The 16,538-nt window shown below is 43.6% G+C and overlaps 1 protein-coding gene across 1 annotated transcript; it reads right to left on the bottom strand.

Annotated features, from left to right (window-relative positions):
• Positions 1 to 355: 355 nt before the first annotated feature.
• Tarm1 (T cell-interacting, activating receptor on myeloid cells 1) lies at positions 356 to 16,081 on the bottom strand. The gene is made up of 6 exons (XM_051207587.1): positions 15,973 to 16,081; positions 13,728 to 13,763; positions 10,730 to 11,014; positions 9,554 to 9,850; positions 2,586 to 2,745; positions 356 to 1,182 (listed from the first exon to the last, which is right to left on the bottom strand). Exons 1-6 carry the CDS (start codon positions 16,004 to 16,006, stop codon positions 1,155 to 1,157), a joined length of 840 nt encoding a protein of 279 aa, XP_051063544.1. The 5' UTR covers positions 16,007 to 16,081; the 3' UTR covers positions 356 to 1,154.
• Between the last annotated feature and the right edge of the window lie 457 nt (positions 16,082 to 16,538).

Genomic DNA, 16,538 nt, shown 5'->3' with positions numbered 1-16,538 from the left:
AGTGCTGGGATTAAAGCATGTGTCACCAAGACCTGGCATAATGTATGTTCTTAAGAAAATGCAAACTTGGGCTGATGATGGTGACATATGCCCTTAATCCCAGAACTGAGAGGAAGAGGCAGATGGATGTCTGTGAGTTCAAGGACAGCCTGGTCTACATAGCAAGTTCTAGGACAGCCAGGACTACATAGTAGAGAGACTCTGTCAAAAAAAAAAAAAAAAAAAACAGAAGGAAAAAAATTATTACACAGAAAGGAAGGAAATACACAGACACACACACACATATATGTACTGTGTCAGATAAGCATCTATATGTTTCAGAATATTCCTTTAAATTGTATGAAAATGCGTCACTCTTTAATAAAGAGCTGAATGTTCAATAGCTAAGCAGGAAGATGTTAGATGGGACTTCTGGAGATAGAGATGTGTAAGGAGTACGGTTTTTCTGCCCGCCGCCTGGTCTTGTCCTGCCGCCACACCGCCAGCCCCAAATAATGCACAGAGACTCTGTATTTGATACAATGCTATTGGCCAGGTGCTAGTTTCTAATTGGCTAGCTCTGTCTTAATTATTAACCCATTTCTATGTATTTCCACGTGGTCTTACCGAGAGCGGAGGAATGGCGGTTCTGTTCTCTCCAGGCTCTCCATCCTGACTCCTCCTTCCTACTTCCTCTTTCCTCCTTGTCTCCTAGTCCCTCCTATCTTCCTTTCCTATTGGCCAACAGTGCTTTATTCATTAACCAGTATGAGAAACATATACAGAATGACATCTCCCATCAGAGATGTCTCAGGGAAGAAGAGCAGAGTCACCAGCCAGATGTGGAGAAAGCAGGATGGGCAGAACAGAGTAAAAGTAACCCAGACAAAGTAAAAGAACAGATTTAAAAAAAAAAAATGTGGGTTAATTTAAGCTATAAGAACTAGTTAGGAACAAGCCCAAGCTATCGTCAAGCTTTCATAATAAGAAGTCTCTGTGTATTTATCTGGGAGTTGGCACGTGGGACGGAGAAAGATTTGGTACATCTGTGCCAAGGCCTGGCATCCGTTCTATGTGCAGAGTCGAAATGAGACAGCTATCGCCCATGCCAAAGAGCTGATTTCACGGCCACACAGAAATTCACAGGGATAATTTGGTCCAATTTCACCAAGGATTCATTGGTCCCCTGGGGCATTGTAGGGCCTGTGAGTAAAGAAGGACAGAGCTGAATTGAGGGGAAGACAATCTCTAAATTAGGGGGATTCCCCGCCTCCCATTTCCCACCCTTCCCATCTGGAGGTGTATGATAGGTCCTTCCTAAATGCTTTGTTTGCGGGGAGGGTGTTGAGATAGGCTCTCATGGTCGAGCTGTCCTCAAACTTGCTATGTAGCCAAGGGTGACTTTGAACTTCTGAACCTCCGGCATCCCAAATTCTGGGATTATGGATGCTCACTGCTAAACCCTGTTCATACAGTGCTGAGGGTCAAGTGCTGGAAGTCATGACTGACATCCATAACTCCAGTTCCCGGGCGTCCATGGTCCTCTTCTCAACTCCTTGGGTACTCCGTGCACACAATGCCCAGACAAAAATGTAGGCAAAACACCTACACACATAAAATAACTTTTAAAGAGTAAATGATGGCAAACATTCCACCAACTGCGCTACACCCACAGACCACTTTTTTATTGTTGTTGTTGTCATCTGATATTTAATATCCTATTTTTATGTGTATGAGTTTTTGCCTGCATGTATACAATGAGTGTTATTTGTGTGCCTGGTGCCTCCAGAGTCAGAAGAGGGTACTGGATACCCTGGAACTTGAGTTACAGGCAGTTATTGCCTCTGTGTGGGTGCTGGGAACAAAACCCTGTCCTGTGTAAGAGCTACAAGTGTTCTTAACCACAGAACCATCCCTCCAGCCCCTACTTCTTATCCCTACCCTGCGGTGAAAAGAATTTTCCTGTGTGCCTAGAATTTTCCTTTGTGCCTATGTGGAGAAACTTGAGACACCACTGAGTGGGAGCTGGCTTTTAGAACCATAAGTAACATGGCCAGAATTGAACAATTAAAATTTGCCACAAAGTAGCCCTGAATTGGTGGGTAGGTTTGATAGCTGCTTGGTGGAGGCCATTTCATGGCTGGTGAAGTTTCTCACTCAGTACGCAATTGATAACTTACTTTTTTCCCCCTAGGGTGACTGTAGTATAATTGACACATGGAAATAAAATATGTTGGGGCTGAAGAGACAACCTAGTGGTTCAAAGTTCTGAGTGCTCTTGCAGAGGATCTTGGTTCCATTCTCAGCACCCATACAGGAGCTGAAAATCATCTGTGCTCTGGAACTTTGGTTCAGAGGAGACAAACACCTCTTCTGGCCTCTGCCAGCATCAGGCATGCACATGGTACTGGCACACGGACACACATTCATGCAAAACACACATGCACAATGATTTTTTAAAATTAAATATGTCAAGATCTTGCTTTGTACACAGTAAGTACAGCTCAACTTGTGACTGTCAATTATACCTCTGTCAACCTGGGATGAAGAAAACCCTCATGATTACCCAAGAGCCCATTAAAAAGGGGGGGGTTCAGTTATTTTACCAGGGTTTATTTGGAGACAGCCTCTGGCTATGCCAGACTTCAACCAGGAAGCCTCCCATTATTAGCACAATTACAACAGCCACTCCAATCCGGATGAGGTTACCCATGGTGTAGCCTTTTGCCACATCATCTGGAGGTGCATAGTCTTCTGTCGTGGCATCTGGTGGGTTTGAAAGGGAGAAGACGATCATCACTGGCCACAGAAGGCATCCCTTCTTCACAGACAGATGGAATGAATCTGACTCCAATATGTCCCCTTGTGTCATGGACTCTGTTCTCTAAAGGTTTAACTTTAGATGGGTTTTTAAATTTAAGTGGAGATGGGTTTTCCTTTACCTTCTTTTCTTCGTGTTCACTTGGCCTCAGCTCTTTTCCTTTGCTCGGCTTTATCTTACTTCTACCTCTGCTCACTTCCATTTCTTTATCTCCCTCGATGTATTAGGGGTTAATCTTAGATGCAATGCACAGAACAAAGAAGATAGAGCTACACACAGATATACAAAACACAGAAATCAGTCAGCATGCCGCCATGGACCATAAAATGCCATCTGGGCAGCGAGCTTCAGAAAATTTGAACCCAACAGAGGAAAAACTAGTTCATTCTGTATCTTTGATGAAAGTTTCCGCTCCACCAGCCTGGTCCTACAACTGCTTCAGCCCCAAATAAACACATAGACGCCGACTCTGGTGGCTCCCCTGCCTACCTATCCCAGAATGCGCCTCCTGTCCTAGCCCCGCCTACCTTCCTGCCTCATTGGCTGCTGGCCAAACTGTTTAATTCATCAACCAATAAGAGAAGCATACATACAGAAGGACGTTCCCCCATCATATATCTGCAAGAGGAGTGGTTGAATGGTGAGAAGTAAGGGAAATGGTTAAGCCAGTGAAGTACCTGAACCCCAGAACCCACATAAAGCTGCATGCAGCAGTGTGCATCTAAAACCCACATGCATTGTAGTGAGACAGAAGGAGAAACCTCAGGAACTTGAGGGCCAACTATTCTGGCATCTGCTGCAGTGTACTGCGAAGGACCCTGCCTCACACAGGGCAAAAGGCAAGGAAGATAGTAGCCAATGCTGCCTTCTGACCTCCACACATGCACTTTGGCATGGTGAGTGCCTGTACTTAAACACTTGGACACATACAAACACAGATACACACAGCAAAAGCAGAAGGAGGAGGATGAAGAGAGAGAAGAGGAGCTGATGTGATGTTTGGCATTGATCTGTCCTTAAAGTCACTACACAAGGGTCAGCTCATCCCAAAGACTGCAGCTTGGTAACTAAACACATCAACGTCAACGTCAAGGTTACCTGCCAGCAAGACACACACAGAAAGGCAGGTAACATCACCACCACATAAGAACATCACCCGTCACCTGTCATTTCTGACTACACAGACCTTCATACCTAATAGTGATCACACTCTGCTAAAAACCTCAAAGGCAAAAAAAGGAGAACTCTCAACCAAGGTGTGCAGCATTTACTGGGGCAACATTCTGGCAGGAAACTTTGGATAGTCGTGGAGACACCAAACAGTAACGGAATGACATCAGGGAGAAAACCCACTTATACTTGTTTAACTATATCTACAGGGATAAGTTTAGGAGGTAAAAGACCTCCACAGAGGAAAAATTCAACACACTGAAGGAAGAAACAGAACACACTGGAACATAGAAAGACTCCCCCCACCCCCATGCTCATGGACGGTCAGAATTAATATTGTAAAAAAAAAGGGGGGGCATATTGCCAAAAGCAATCCACAGATCTGGCACAATTTTAATCAAAACCCCAATGACATTCTTCACTGTACTAGAAGAAGCAATGCTAAAATTTATATGGAAGCACACATGGCATCAAATAGCAAAATGATCCTTAGCAGAAAAGTAATGTTGAGAGCACGATGATACTCTGTCTTAAGTTATATTGCACAGTCATAGCAAAACAACAAAGCCACAGCAAGCAGAGTGACACCAGCATAAACACAAACATATGCCAGTCAAACAGAATAGATGACCTAGAAATCTTCCGACAAAGCGGTCAGAAACATCACAGCCAGGCATGGTGGTGCACACATTTAATCCCAGTGCTCTGGGTGGGGGGAAAGGTGGGCAGGTATCTGTGGGTTCTAGGCCAGACAGGGAGACCTTGTCTCAAAACAAAGAAACAGATTATAGAAAAGACATCCTCTTCATCAAATGATACTGGAACATCGGTGTCAACTTGTTAAACATTGAAAGTGGATCCATATACCTCAGTGTACACACACACACACACACACACACACACACACACACACAATTTTACATAGATCGAAGACCTTAAACTTTGACACTGCTAGAAGGAAAACACTTGAAGATATTGACACAGGCAAAGGTTTGTTGGAAAACTCCTTGACAGCACAGGAAGTGATAATGATCCAAGGAACTAATGAATGGGATTACATGAAATTGAAAGGCTTCTGTATGACAAAGAAAACACTTGACAATGTGAGGAGATGTCATTATAGAACGGGGAAATATCTTGTGCATCAGAGGGTTATTACATAGAATGTCTAAAGAACTCTGAAAATTAAGCAACAAAAAGCACCCAAACCATATATGAGCTAAGGAACTGAATAGGTAGTTCTCAGAACCAGAAGAAACACAAATAGTTGAAAATGATATTCAATAGTCTCAGCTATTGGGGAAATGCTAATTAAATCTCCGATGAAATTTTATCCTAATATAATACAAATGTCTGAACAACAGATGCTGGAGCTGATGTTGGGGGAGAGAGGCATCCTTAGCACTGCTCGTGGGAGTGTAAACCTGTGCATCCTCTATGGAAATCAGTATGGTGGGTTCTCCAAAAACAGAAAATAAGACTACCAGATAAGCCAGCTATGTCATTCCTTGGTCCACACCTGAAGGACTCTAAGTTAACACACCACAGAGATGCCTTCTCGTCCATATTTATCGGAGCTTTACTCGCAATGACCAGGAATCTAAACCAGTCTAGATGTCCATCAGTGGGAGAGGGGAGCAAATGTGATATGTGTACAGAGTTTTATACAGACTTGAAGAAAAATAAGATCGTGGTGCCTGCTGGAGATTGTTGTTAAGTAATATGAATTAGATTCAGAAGGATAAACATTGTGCTTTCCTTCAAATATAGAAACTAGGTTAAGGTGAGTGTGAATATGTGTGTTTTTTATATATATGGGGGGGTCTCTAAACTATACGGGGATCATGAGAAGTGGGAATGAGAATTAAGGGAGTGGATAATGGGATGCGTGGAACAACAGAGCAGGCGTTGAGACTAATGGGGAGAAGAGAAGAAATCAGGGCGAAGAAGGGCAGCGAGGGGTAAAATGAGAATAAATGTCCTTATTACTTGTATGCAGTCGGCCTGATTAAAGTCGCTACTTTGTGTACTAACTGTATTAGTGGTCAACTACCAGGCTAAAGCAGCCAAAGGGTTTATTTTGGCTCCCTGTGTCAGGTTGCTGTCGACCATGGTGGGGAGGGCAGCAAGAGTGACTATGACGTAATCCAAGGCAGGAAGCAGAGAGTTAAATACGTGTGCTCAGTGCACTTTAGTCTTTATTAGGCTGGGATCCCAGCCCATTGCTGGCACTACCTATATTTAGGATGAGCCGTCCTACCTCGGTAGATAACCCCTCATGGACAAGCCCAGGGATTTGTTTTCCTGATGATTCTATGTAACGAATACGGTTTTTCGCCTGCCGCAGCCCGGTCTTGTCCTGCTGCCACGCCACCAGCCCCAAATAACACACAGAGACTCTGTATTTGATACAATACTGTTGGCCCGGTTACTTGTTACTTATCGGCTAGCTCTGCCTTTAATTATTAACCCATTTCTATGTATCTTCACATGGCCTTCTCTTACCGGGGAGGCGGCTGGCGTCCAGCTCTCTCCAGACTCTCCATCTTGACTCCTCCTTACTACTTCCTATTTCCTCCTTGTCTCCTAGTCCCTCCTATCTTCCTTTCCTATTGGCCAACAGTGCTTTATTATTAACCAGTATGAGAAACATATATACATAATGGCATCTCCCATCATCTCCTCTTTTCTGTTTAAATAAAAAGAAGGGTTTTAACCTTAACATAGCAAAATATATTATACAACAGTTATCAAGTAAGAATCACAGTTAACAATATTTAGTCCATTAACATTTATCAAGATTTAAGAAACTGTTCCATCATCTATTCCATCTTTGTGAGTCTAAAGTTCTATATGTAACTTATCTTTAATACTAAGGAAAACTGTAACCATAACTCGCTGTCTTCAAGTCCCTCAAAGACCACAGAAGGATAGTATAAACTCTAGAAATGACAGAGACAACTCACTGCCTGGTCACCCAAAGTTCTTTTGTAATCTTCCATCTTCAGCCCATAGGCCATAGTGTGTCTGGCAGACTCTTCAGCAATGCAGGAAACTTTAAACTGTCTTCTTGTATTGGCAGTTTATCAGTCACTTTTCTCTGTGTCCTGCATACTGTCTCGCAGACTCTTCCATGAAGCAGGAACTCTGTAGCAATGTCCATCGTGAATCAGCAGTCACTTTTCTGTGGGCCCTGCATGTCCAGTTTATATAGCACAAAGTCAAACAGTCCAGACAAGAGCAGTATTTTGTCCAAATGGCTAGTCTTGCCATATTGGAAGTAAACTCCATAACGTGTTTCTTTAATGTCCATCTTCTTTTCTGACCCAGGTGGCGTTGCCAGGAGCAATTATGTCTCACTGTCAAGAAAAACCCTAAAACATTTTAAATGCCATATTCTGTAGGTCTTTGAAAGGTTTGAAGAATGCCTATCTATCTCAAATACATCTCTGTGTATTTTGAAAAACCTAACTAATCTCTAAGCTTTGACTATCATAGGTAATTATCTATAATCGGTACTATATTGTACATTACATTTCTAACTGAGCTCAATAAACACGATACCTAAACAAGAGGAGAAATATACATATCACAAAATTGACATTAAATTGTATCAATAAATGAAAATCCATTCCAAAACAAACTATGCATATCTATACCATAATTCCCTTTTTACCTTTAAAAAGAATTGGCTGTGATCATTACCCATTTATAACCAAGTCCATTTAAATGAAAACAAACATTTATAAACAATATTTGGGAATTTGGGCGTCGTTCTTTCCAAACTACTTCCTGCTGACAGGGGGCGCTGTCATGGGGGAATCCTGAGAAGATGGCAGTAGTCTGCATGGCTGCCTTGTTCAAGCTGTTTTGAATGTTGGATCATCAGGAACTCTGTTTCAGGGGGCCTGGCTTGATCAAACCACATTAGTCTGGAAGAAATCCACAGCTTTTTATTTTCTGTGGAAACAAAAATAGAAATACTTTTCCCAAGTAACTTGTCCTTTGACTTAAATTTTTGAGTCAAAACATTTTTAAAATATATAAATTGAATTAATCCAGCAGCATTTCCTTTATCAGTTGTTATTTTCTCAGCAGTCAAACAATGTAGAGACAACACAATAGCATACAGTAACCAGATTCTCTCTGAGCTTTTCATCTTTACGTGCCTTTATTATTACTCTGCTTATTTTAATTTTATTTTATTTTTTTTTTTTTTTTTTGGCATAGGGTTTCACTGTGTAACTCTTATCTATCCTGGAATTTACTCTGCATACCAGGTTTACTTTGCAAATCACAGAGATCTGCTTGCCTCTGTCTCTCGAGTGCTGGGATTAAAGGCGTGTGCCACCACACCCAGCTCCCCTGTCTTTTTAAAACCATTTTTTTTTCTTCTCCCAAGCCTACATATATTTTAAAACACACTGTAAACCTTTAGAGGTTTTTCTTAATATGAATCTGTCTTTACTGTAAATCTTTATCTTCGTCTGGCCATGAGTCTTTATCTGTTAAACAACATTGTTAAAATGAAAGTCTTTGTTGTTTCTGCCGCGGTTTATAAAAGTTGGAGGCGGCTATTTTACCGCCAGCACTGAGAGCTGCGCTCACTGCCTTTGTCTGTGCTGCCGTCTAGCAAGCATGCTGCCAGCTTGGAGATGTGGTCACTGCCATTGCCAACTCTGATACACACCAATAAATTGTTAGCTGTGCTTTTTAAAAGCCTTGAGGTTTTTTTTCCCTATGCTGAGTCAGGAACCTTCCCTTAAAGGAGCCGCACAAATATCTGCTTGTCTCTTGCAAAGCAGAGTCCAACAGAGAAAAATGCTGATACCAAGAAACCTTACTTGTCTCTGTTCTTTTGTTTCTAAAATCCTTTTTTTAAGCTTTTGTTAAATTTTAAGTATAAGTTCTTAGCCACGTTGGGCGCCATTTGTAAGGAGTACGGTTTTTTCCTCCCGCTGCCTGGTCTTGTCCTGCTGCCACGCCACCAGCCCCAAATAACACACAGAGACTCTGTATTTGATACAATACTGTTGGCCCGGTTACTTGTTACTTATCGGCTAGCTCTGCCTTTAATTATTAACCCATTTCTATGTATCTTCACATGGCCTTCTCTTACCGGGGAGGCGGCTGGCGTCCAGCTCTCTCCAGACTCTCCATCTTGACTCCTCCTTACTACTTCCTATTTCCTCCTTGTCTCCTAGTCCCTCCTATCTTCCTTTCCTATTGGCCAACAGTGCTTTATTATTAACCAGTATGAGAAACATATATACATAATGGCATCTCCCATCAATTCTATATCCCATTAAGATTAACTTTATATTAACACAAAAGACTAATTACAATAGCGTGCAGCCAGAGTAGAAGTGCACCCCTCCAGTCCAAGCCTTAGGAGGCAAAGGCAGGTCTCTGTGAATTTGAGGCTATCTTGGTCCACATAGTGAGTCCTGGTCTCAAAAACAGTATTATTCATGATAATAAGAATAGGGCAGGGAAGGAGAAGGGACCAAAACATTAACATTGCACAGGGAAATAAAACAAACACGCCTGCAAACTACTATGCAGAATCACACAAACCCTTACCTGTCACAGCCATCTCAAGGGGGTTGCTGAGGGCTGAGGCCCGGTAGGGAGGACTTGCCTGGTAGTACACACAGCTATATTTCCCCGAGTCTCTGGCTGTCACGTTCAGAAGAAAGAAGTCCAGCTCCATTCCTGCTAATCTGCTCATTTGCAGAGGAGATGAGTGTCCCTCCTTCAGCAAAGCAAACCTTACTGGTCCGAGCACACTGTCTGTCCTCAGGCACTGCAATGTCACATTGCTTCCTGAAGTCAATGTGCCCCACTGGTAGGCTTGGAGGGAAGGTTTAGGCAAGTACCCTAGACAAGAAAGAGCGCCTGAACTCAAGGGAAGAAGTTGTAGGCCCCCGGCACATTCCTATTCTTTGTTGGTGGCATTCTTCCTCGGGGACCATCACCATCCTCACAACCTCAGGTCTCTGAGATAGACAAGTACTGCCTCTTAAGAAATAAGCAGAATGTTCAGCAGAGCATTCTGAGATACAGGCTGCGGTTTTACAGCCAGTTAAAGAATAGCTAACCAGCTCAGGGCTATCTCTTCCGCTACAGTTTTACAGCCAGTTAAAGATTAATTCAGGACATTCCTTCTACTGACCTCTTCACCCTGCCTACATGCAACTGCCCTGCCTACGGCCCTATATAAGCCTCCCCCGAGAAGATAAAATTTGTCAGCTTCATCAGAGTACTGTCTTGCCATCCATTCTTTGTATCCCTTGTATCCCCGGTTCCTCGTTGACTGCCCCACTGGTTGGGGCAATTCTTATTATTATTTATTTTGTTTGTTTTGTTTTCCCAGACAGGATTTTCTCTGTGTAGCCCTTGTCCTGGAACTAGCTCTGTAGTTCAGGCTGTCCTTGAACTCACAAAGATCCACTTGTCTCTGCCTCCCCGAGTGCTGGGGATAAAAGGCATGTGCTACCACTGCCTGGAGAAGTATTTTCTTTTTCAGTCTTATTCTTTGGGAGCTATGTCATGAGCCACATACCTCTCACTGTGTTCTGTGACTCTAGGACAGAGATTTTTCCCCTCCAACAAATCATGGGTGGAGCCCCCTTCCTATTCCTGTATCCCTTGCTCTCTCTGGAGATCCCACCCCCTTTCATCCTCCCTTCATCCAGTCCTTTTGTCAACCCCTGTCTGACGATCCCATATATCTCTCTGAGACAGACCCTTCCTCACCTGTGACCAGTAGGAGAAGTGGGTCACTGGGCTGTATCCTTGTGACATTGGGCCCTTGGCTGTAGGATTCACAGGTGTAGTACCCTCCATAACTCTGCTGTATCTTGGTGATGTTAAACTCAGCCTCTGTCAAATAATATGACTTCTTGACATCGAAAACAAAGCCTTCCTTTTTGAGGATGAAGAATTCACTTGGGGCAGGGCTCTTACACCGCATTGTCACACTGCTCTTGCTAGGAAGCAGTGAGCTGGGCCAGGCGCTGAGGCTGTGCTTGAGAGGGGACCCTGGAAGCAAACAGAGACCAGGGCTGCATCTGACATACTTACCTGCTTCCAGAGCCCCTCCCCCTTCTTTTCTGTAGAGAGGAAGAAAGCACCGTGGAGAGGTAGGTCAGTTAGTAAAGTGACTGTTATGCAAGCTTGAGTACCTGAGTTGGACTCCTGGAGTCTGCACAGAAACCAGAATGTGGTAGTGTATGCTTGCAATCCCATGGCTGGGGAAGGGGAGATAGCTGGACCCATGGGGCTTCCTGGTCATCTGGTCTACCCTTATTGGCATGCCCCAGGTCAAATGAAAGAACTTGCCTCAAAAAAAAGAAAAGAAAAGAAAAGAAAATGAAAGAAAGGAAGGAAGGGAGAGAGAGAGAAAGGGGAAAAGATTTCCAAAAATCCCTATAATAAAATGGAAAAAAATGTACGTATGGAGGTCTCCTGGGAAATTACACCTGCTGGTGACAATGTCAGCAGAGCAGGTGGCAACTGAAGTTCTCGAGGGCCACCAGGAGGCAAATCCATGATGGGTGAATCTGGGATAGGCAGGACCCCAAGGCCACAGGCCCCAGAATGTCTTTTGCTTCCGCTGTGCCTTCCACATGTTTGCTGCTGCCATCATTCTCTGGTATCTGGCATGGCGTGAATGGGTGTGCGGAGATCCTCACTGCCTGTGATGTAGAGTGTTTATCTCATGGAAGCATCTCGTTCTATTGGGCATTGTTGCCTGCGGGTTATTATGAATGTGAGTTCTTTCCAAGTTGTACTGTCTAGTTGATAATGGTAATGTTGTCTAAGTAGAATATTGATGATTAAAAATAAATTACAGGGAATGTCACACAGCTGGGGCCCATGAATCTCACCTAAAGAGCTGCATAGATCACAGTTCAGGTTAATGATTAAGGAAAGCAGCTGAGTCCCAGAATCCAGGCTGGCTTGACTTATCTTAATCTTAATGCTAAAAGATACCCTCACAGGTTTCGGGGTGCATCATAGCTGAAACAAAGCCTTAAAACAACTTCAATATAGATTACATGCTTGGATAATAGCTTTGAGATGAAAAACCCTATGAAGCAACCTAAACTTCACAAGGACACATAGCTGAATTATAGATTCATTAGGTTAGTGACAAAAATACAAAGCAGCCCAATTGTTGTTAAAGGCTGTACTTTCCTGCTAGGGTTGATTGGTGATCAAAGGTGATGACTAATTCCTTGTACCTATTTTTGCCTTCAATTTCCTGATATAAGAAACTATTAATGAGTGGGTATGCACCCTAAAGACTTAAAGAAGTTTGGTTCAGTGTAAACTCCTGGAATCCAGATGCAGAGGGGTAGGATAAGACCAGGCTACAGAAACCCACAGAGTCAGCTGACCTGAATAAGGGGGAAGTTCATGGACCCCCAGACTGATAGCTGGGAAACCAGCATAGGACCAACTCAGACCCTTGAACATGGGTTTCAGTTAGAAGGCCTGAGCAATCTAAGGGACCTCTGACAGTGGAACCAGGATGTATCCCTGGTTCACAAAAGGACTTTGGGAGCACATTCCCCATGGAGGGATACTCCCTTAACCTAGAGGCAGGAGGGAGGGCCTAGACCCTACCCAAAATGACTTGACAGATTTTGATGATCCCTCCTGGAAGGCCTCACCCTCCTTGTGGAGTGGGGGAATGGGATGGGAGGGGGTGGGGGGCATGTCAGGGAGGGAGGGAGAGGGAACTGGGATCGATATGTAATATGTATGTATGTATAAGATTTAAAGCTATGTAATATGTGTGTGTGTGTGTGTGTGTGTGTGTGTGTAAGATTTGAAGAAGAGCTGACTGGTTGTTATTTATGTATAAAAGTTTAGGTTTGTGATTCCTTAAAGATTTCTTATAAGATTACCTTTCAAGATAAATAATAAAGTATTTGATTCCTTCTTTGTAATCCCAATATGCAGCCTGCCAGTAGAAGATGGCTGAGAAAAATATCCCCTGCTTGCTCACACTCTGTTAATCTGTAACAAGTTATTTAGATCAAATCTATGTGGGTTCATGGGATGACGTTGTTTTAATCAGGTAAGAGATTAAAATAAAATGGCAGGTGGTTGTGGCACACACCTTTGATCTCAGCATTCTGAAGGCAGAGGCAGGCAGATCTCTGTGAGTTTGAAGCCATCCTGGTGAATTGAGTGAGTTCCAGGCTAGCCAGGACTGTTTCACAGAGAAAGCTTGTCCAAAGAGAGAGAGAGAGAGAAAGAGAGAGAGAGAGAGAGAGAGAGAGAGAGAGAGAGGAAAAACATGTTTTTACCTGTATTCATTTGAATCATTCACTTGAAAAACAGAATGTAACCACATTGTAACACCTACCTTGCCTGAAAAACTTTGTTGGGGGCAGGCATATAAGCTGCCAAAAAGAGAATACAGTGATAGAATAAAGAAGGAATCCATCAAGAGAGCCAGTGAGTGTTTTTTCTCTTACCCCCTCAGATAAAAGAGACACAGTATACCAAATCCCCAGATGTCCCTTTGAGCTGGGTGCTACTGGAGGCTAGTGCCTCGGGCGTCGGGAAACACAACAGTTGTTGGCCTCTGACTTCTACATGAATGCACGCACATGTGTGTACATGTGCGCATGGACACACACACACACACACACACACACACACACACACACACACATACACGAGATATAAAAGGGGAGGAGAAACGGGTATTTGAAAGTTTGTCTGGAGACCCACTTACCATTGTCAGAAATGTCTGTTTGTCCAACACAGAGCCCTGAAATAAAAAGAACACACATGAGTCACCTAGTCACCCTCTCTGGTCCAGAGGGACACTGCCATCTTGTCACTTCGTGTCTCCTTCTCATCTGGGCTGCCACTTCAGCTTGTATCTGAGGTTGGCCATCACCATCTTGTTGATCTTACTCCAAGGGCCCCACCTCAGCTCTACAAACTCCCACAAACCCTTCCAATTCTCACCCCTACCCCTGAGCTTCCTACAGTCACCGTCTCCGTTGGAGTGTGGGTCACATTGCTCGGGTCATCACCTCTCCTCCAGGGAAGGGGTAACAGCATTGTAGGACACTGGGGAGATAAGAAGTGAGCCTACTCCTAATGGTATCGAGGACCAGCTGGGTGTGGTGGTGCAGGCCTTTAATCACAACACTCAGGAGTCAGAGGCAGAAGGACCTCAGTGAGTTTGAGGACAGCCTGTTCTACATAGTGAGTTTCAGGACAGCCAGGACTACATAGAGAGAGAAAAGTCCTTGTAGAGGATGGCTTGGGAGATGGTTCTGTCAGTGTGATGCCCAACACCCACGTGAAAAAGATTACTGTGGCGGTGTAATGCTCGCCATCCCAGTGCTGGGGAGGTGGGGACAGGAGGGCCCCTTAAGCTCAGCGGCCAGCCATCTAGCCCAACCTCAGACCAAAACGAGAACTTGTCTCGAAAAACAAGATGAATAGTATGTGAAGAGCGGCAGAGCGGCACCAGAGATTGACGTCTCCTCTCCCCACACAGATGCACCCATGTGAATACACACACACACACACACACACACACACACACACACACACCACCTTAAAGGAAAAAGGAAGCTATCATGAATTGGGGAAAGACATTTTGAGCCCAGTGCAAGACGCTGTGGGCCCTGTGCTCATGACTGTTTTGTTTTTGTTTTTCTCTTTTGGTGCTTGGAGGCAGGGTTTCTGCGTGTAGCCCTGACTGACCTGGAATTCACTCTGTAGATCAGACAGATATCCACTTGTCTCCTGCTCTCAGTACTGGGATTAAAAATGTCCCACTAAACCTGGTTTACTGTTTTATTGTTTTACTGGTTATTGTTATTGTTATTATTATTATTATTATTATTATTATTATTATTATTTGACTAGGGTCTCATATAACCCAGGCAGTCTCAAATCCACTATATAAGTGGATGGCTTTGAACTTCCTCTTTTAAAAATAATTTGTTTATTTTTACTTTATATGCATTGGTGTTTTGCCTGCACCTATGTCTATATTAAGGTATCAGATACCCAGGAGCTACAGACAGCTGTGGGCTGACAGGTAGGTGCTGGGAATCAAACCTGGGTCCTCTGGAAAAGCACAGTGCTCTTAACTGCTGAGCTTTAAACTTCCAAAGCTCCTGCTTGCCACCACAACCTGGTCAGGAGTTAATACCATTCATCACCTATTGTAGTTATTATTATATCGGAAAGAGCTAGGCAAGTTTCCACAATCTGTAATCTCATCATTTGCGATTCTAGAGAGGAAGATCTTTGTGAGTTCAAGGCCAGCCTAGCATAGGTTCAGAGTTCCGTCTGGGTAACCCAAGGTTGCATAGTAAAAGCCTGACTCAAAACAATTTAAATGTAATGAACAAGAAGTTCTTCCTGAGGTTGGCCTCTGTTGTGTCTCAGTCATAACAAGTTCTCACCACAGAAAAGAAATGGCTGCTATGACCCAGGCTTGGCTAGCAACAGCATATAGGATTTGCCAGTTTTCATTTGTTTACATTATATCTGTATTGTATTTACTCTCTGCTCTCTCTCTCTCTCTCTCTCTCTCTCTCTCTGTGTGTGTGTGTAGGGGTCTCAAGCAGTTCAGGCTGACCTTGAATGCCCCACTTATCTGAGATTTAATTTGTGATATGCCTGTTTCCACCTTCCATGCACTGGCATGATAGATTTGTGTCACCGCAACTGGTTTATAGCATTGAGGATGGAATGTAGGGCTTCGTGCTCACTAGGTAAGCAAGCACCCTGCTGATATAGCTATAGAAAGCCCCAGGCCCTGTCCCCCCCATATATGTGTATTACATATTGAACATTGGTTTTGCTCTAACCTGTATAATAAGGTTTCCAGTTCATCCTATGGGATCAGCATACTGATCTGGTATGAGTTCTGGCTTCAATTCCCATCCAAGTATCTCACCACTTTTATGATTTCCTGGAGACCAAGTGGATGACCCTGAGCAACTTACGGAGGTAGAGAAGGGAAAGGAGCCTAGGGATCATGGTGGCTCAGCAACCTGTCCAAGGATCGTCTTCAAATCTCTTATCAGCAGAAGAATTGGACCAGGGTATCGCAGCCTCTCCAGCATCAGTGTGTAGGCAGGACTGGTTTTGAGCTGCTTCTCTCACATCCTTCCTGCCACACCCACTTTCAGGAAATGTGTAGATGGCGTCTATTGCAACAAGAGGGCCAAGTGAGACTCAAGTTTCAGGCCTTACATGGGCAACTTCCTAAAGGACTAATGCTGTGCTTGTGCTTGCTGGGTTCATTCTGAGATGTATGTATGTCTCAAACACAAAGAAAAAGTGTGTGTGTGTGTGTGTGTGTGTGTGTGTGTGTGTGTGTGTGTGTAGAAAGAAAGAAAGGAAATGTCTGTGTTGTGTAAATCTTTCTCATTCTCAGTAACAACAGGCTGGTCACCTCTATTAGGAAAGGTGTATTGGTCAATGTTTAGTGACCAACGTATCTGCCTCTCACTTTACATAAATCTCAGTATTGACATACAAGCTACATGAGTGAGTAGTGGTCATGAAG

This window comes from Phodopus roborovskii, unplaced genomic scaffold, assembly GCF_943737965.1.
Source record: "Phodopus roborovskii unplaced genomic scaffold, PHOROB, whole genome shotgun sequence".
NCBI lineage: Eukaryota > Metazoa > Chordata > Mammalia > Rodentia > Cricetidae > Phodopus > Phodopus roborovskii.
Note: the sequence above shows the minus strand (reverse complement) of the source record. Positions and strands in the feature narration are given on the sequence as shown.

Coding starts and splice junctions, on each gene's coding strand:
- Tarm1 (XM_051207587.1), bottom strand. CDS start 16,006: ATGATCCCTAGGCTCCTTTCCCTTCTCTACCTCC. Junction 11,015..13,727: donor AACAGACATTTCTGACAATG/GTAAGTGGGTCT, acceptor GTTTGCTTCCAG/GGTCCCCTCTCAAGCACAGC. Junction 2,746..9,553: donor CCTTGAGATGGCTGTGACAG/GTAAGGGTTTGT, acceptor CAAACCCACCAG/ATGCCACGACAGAAGACTAT.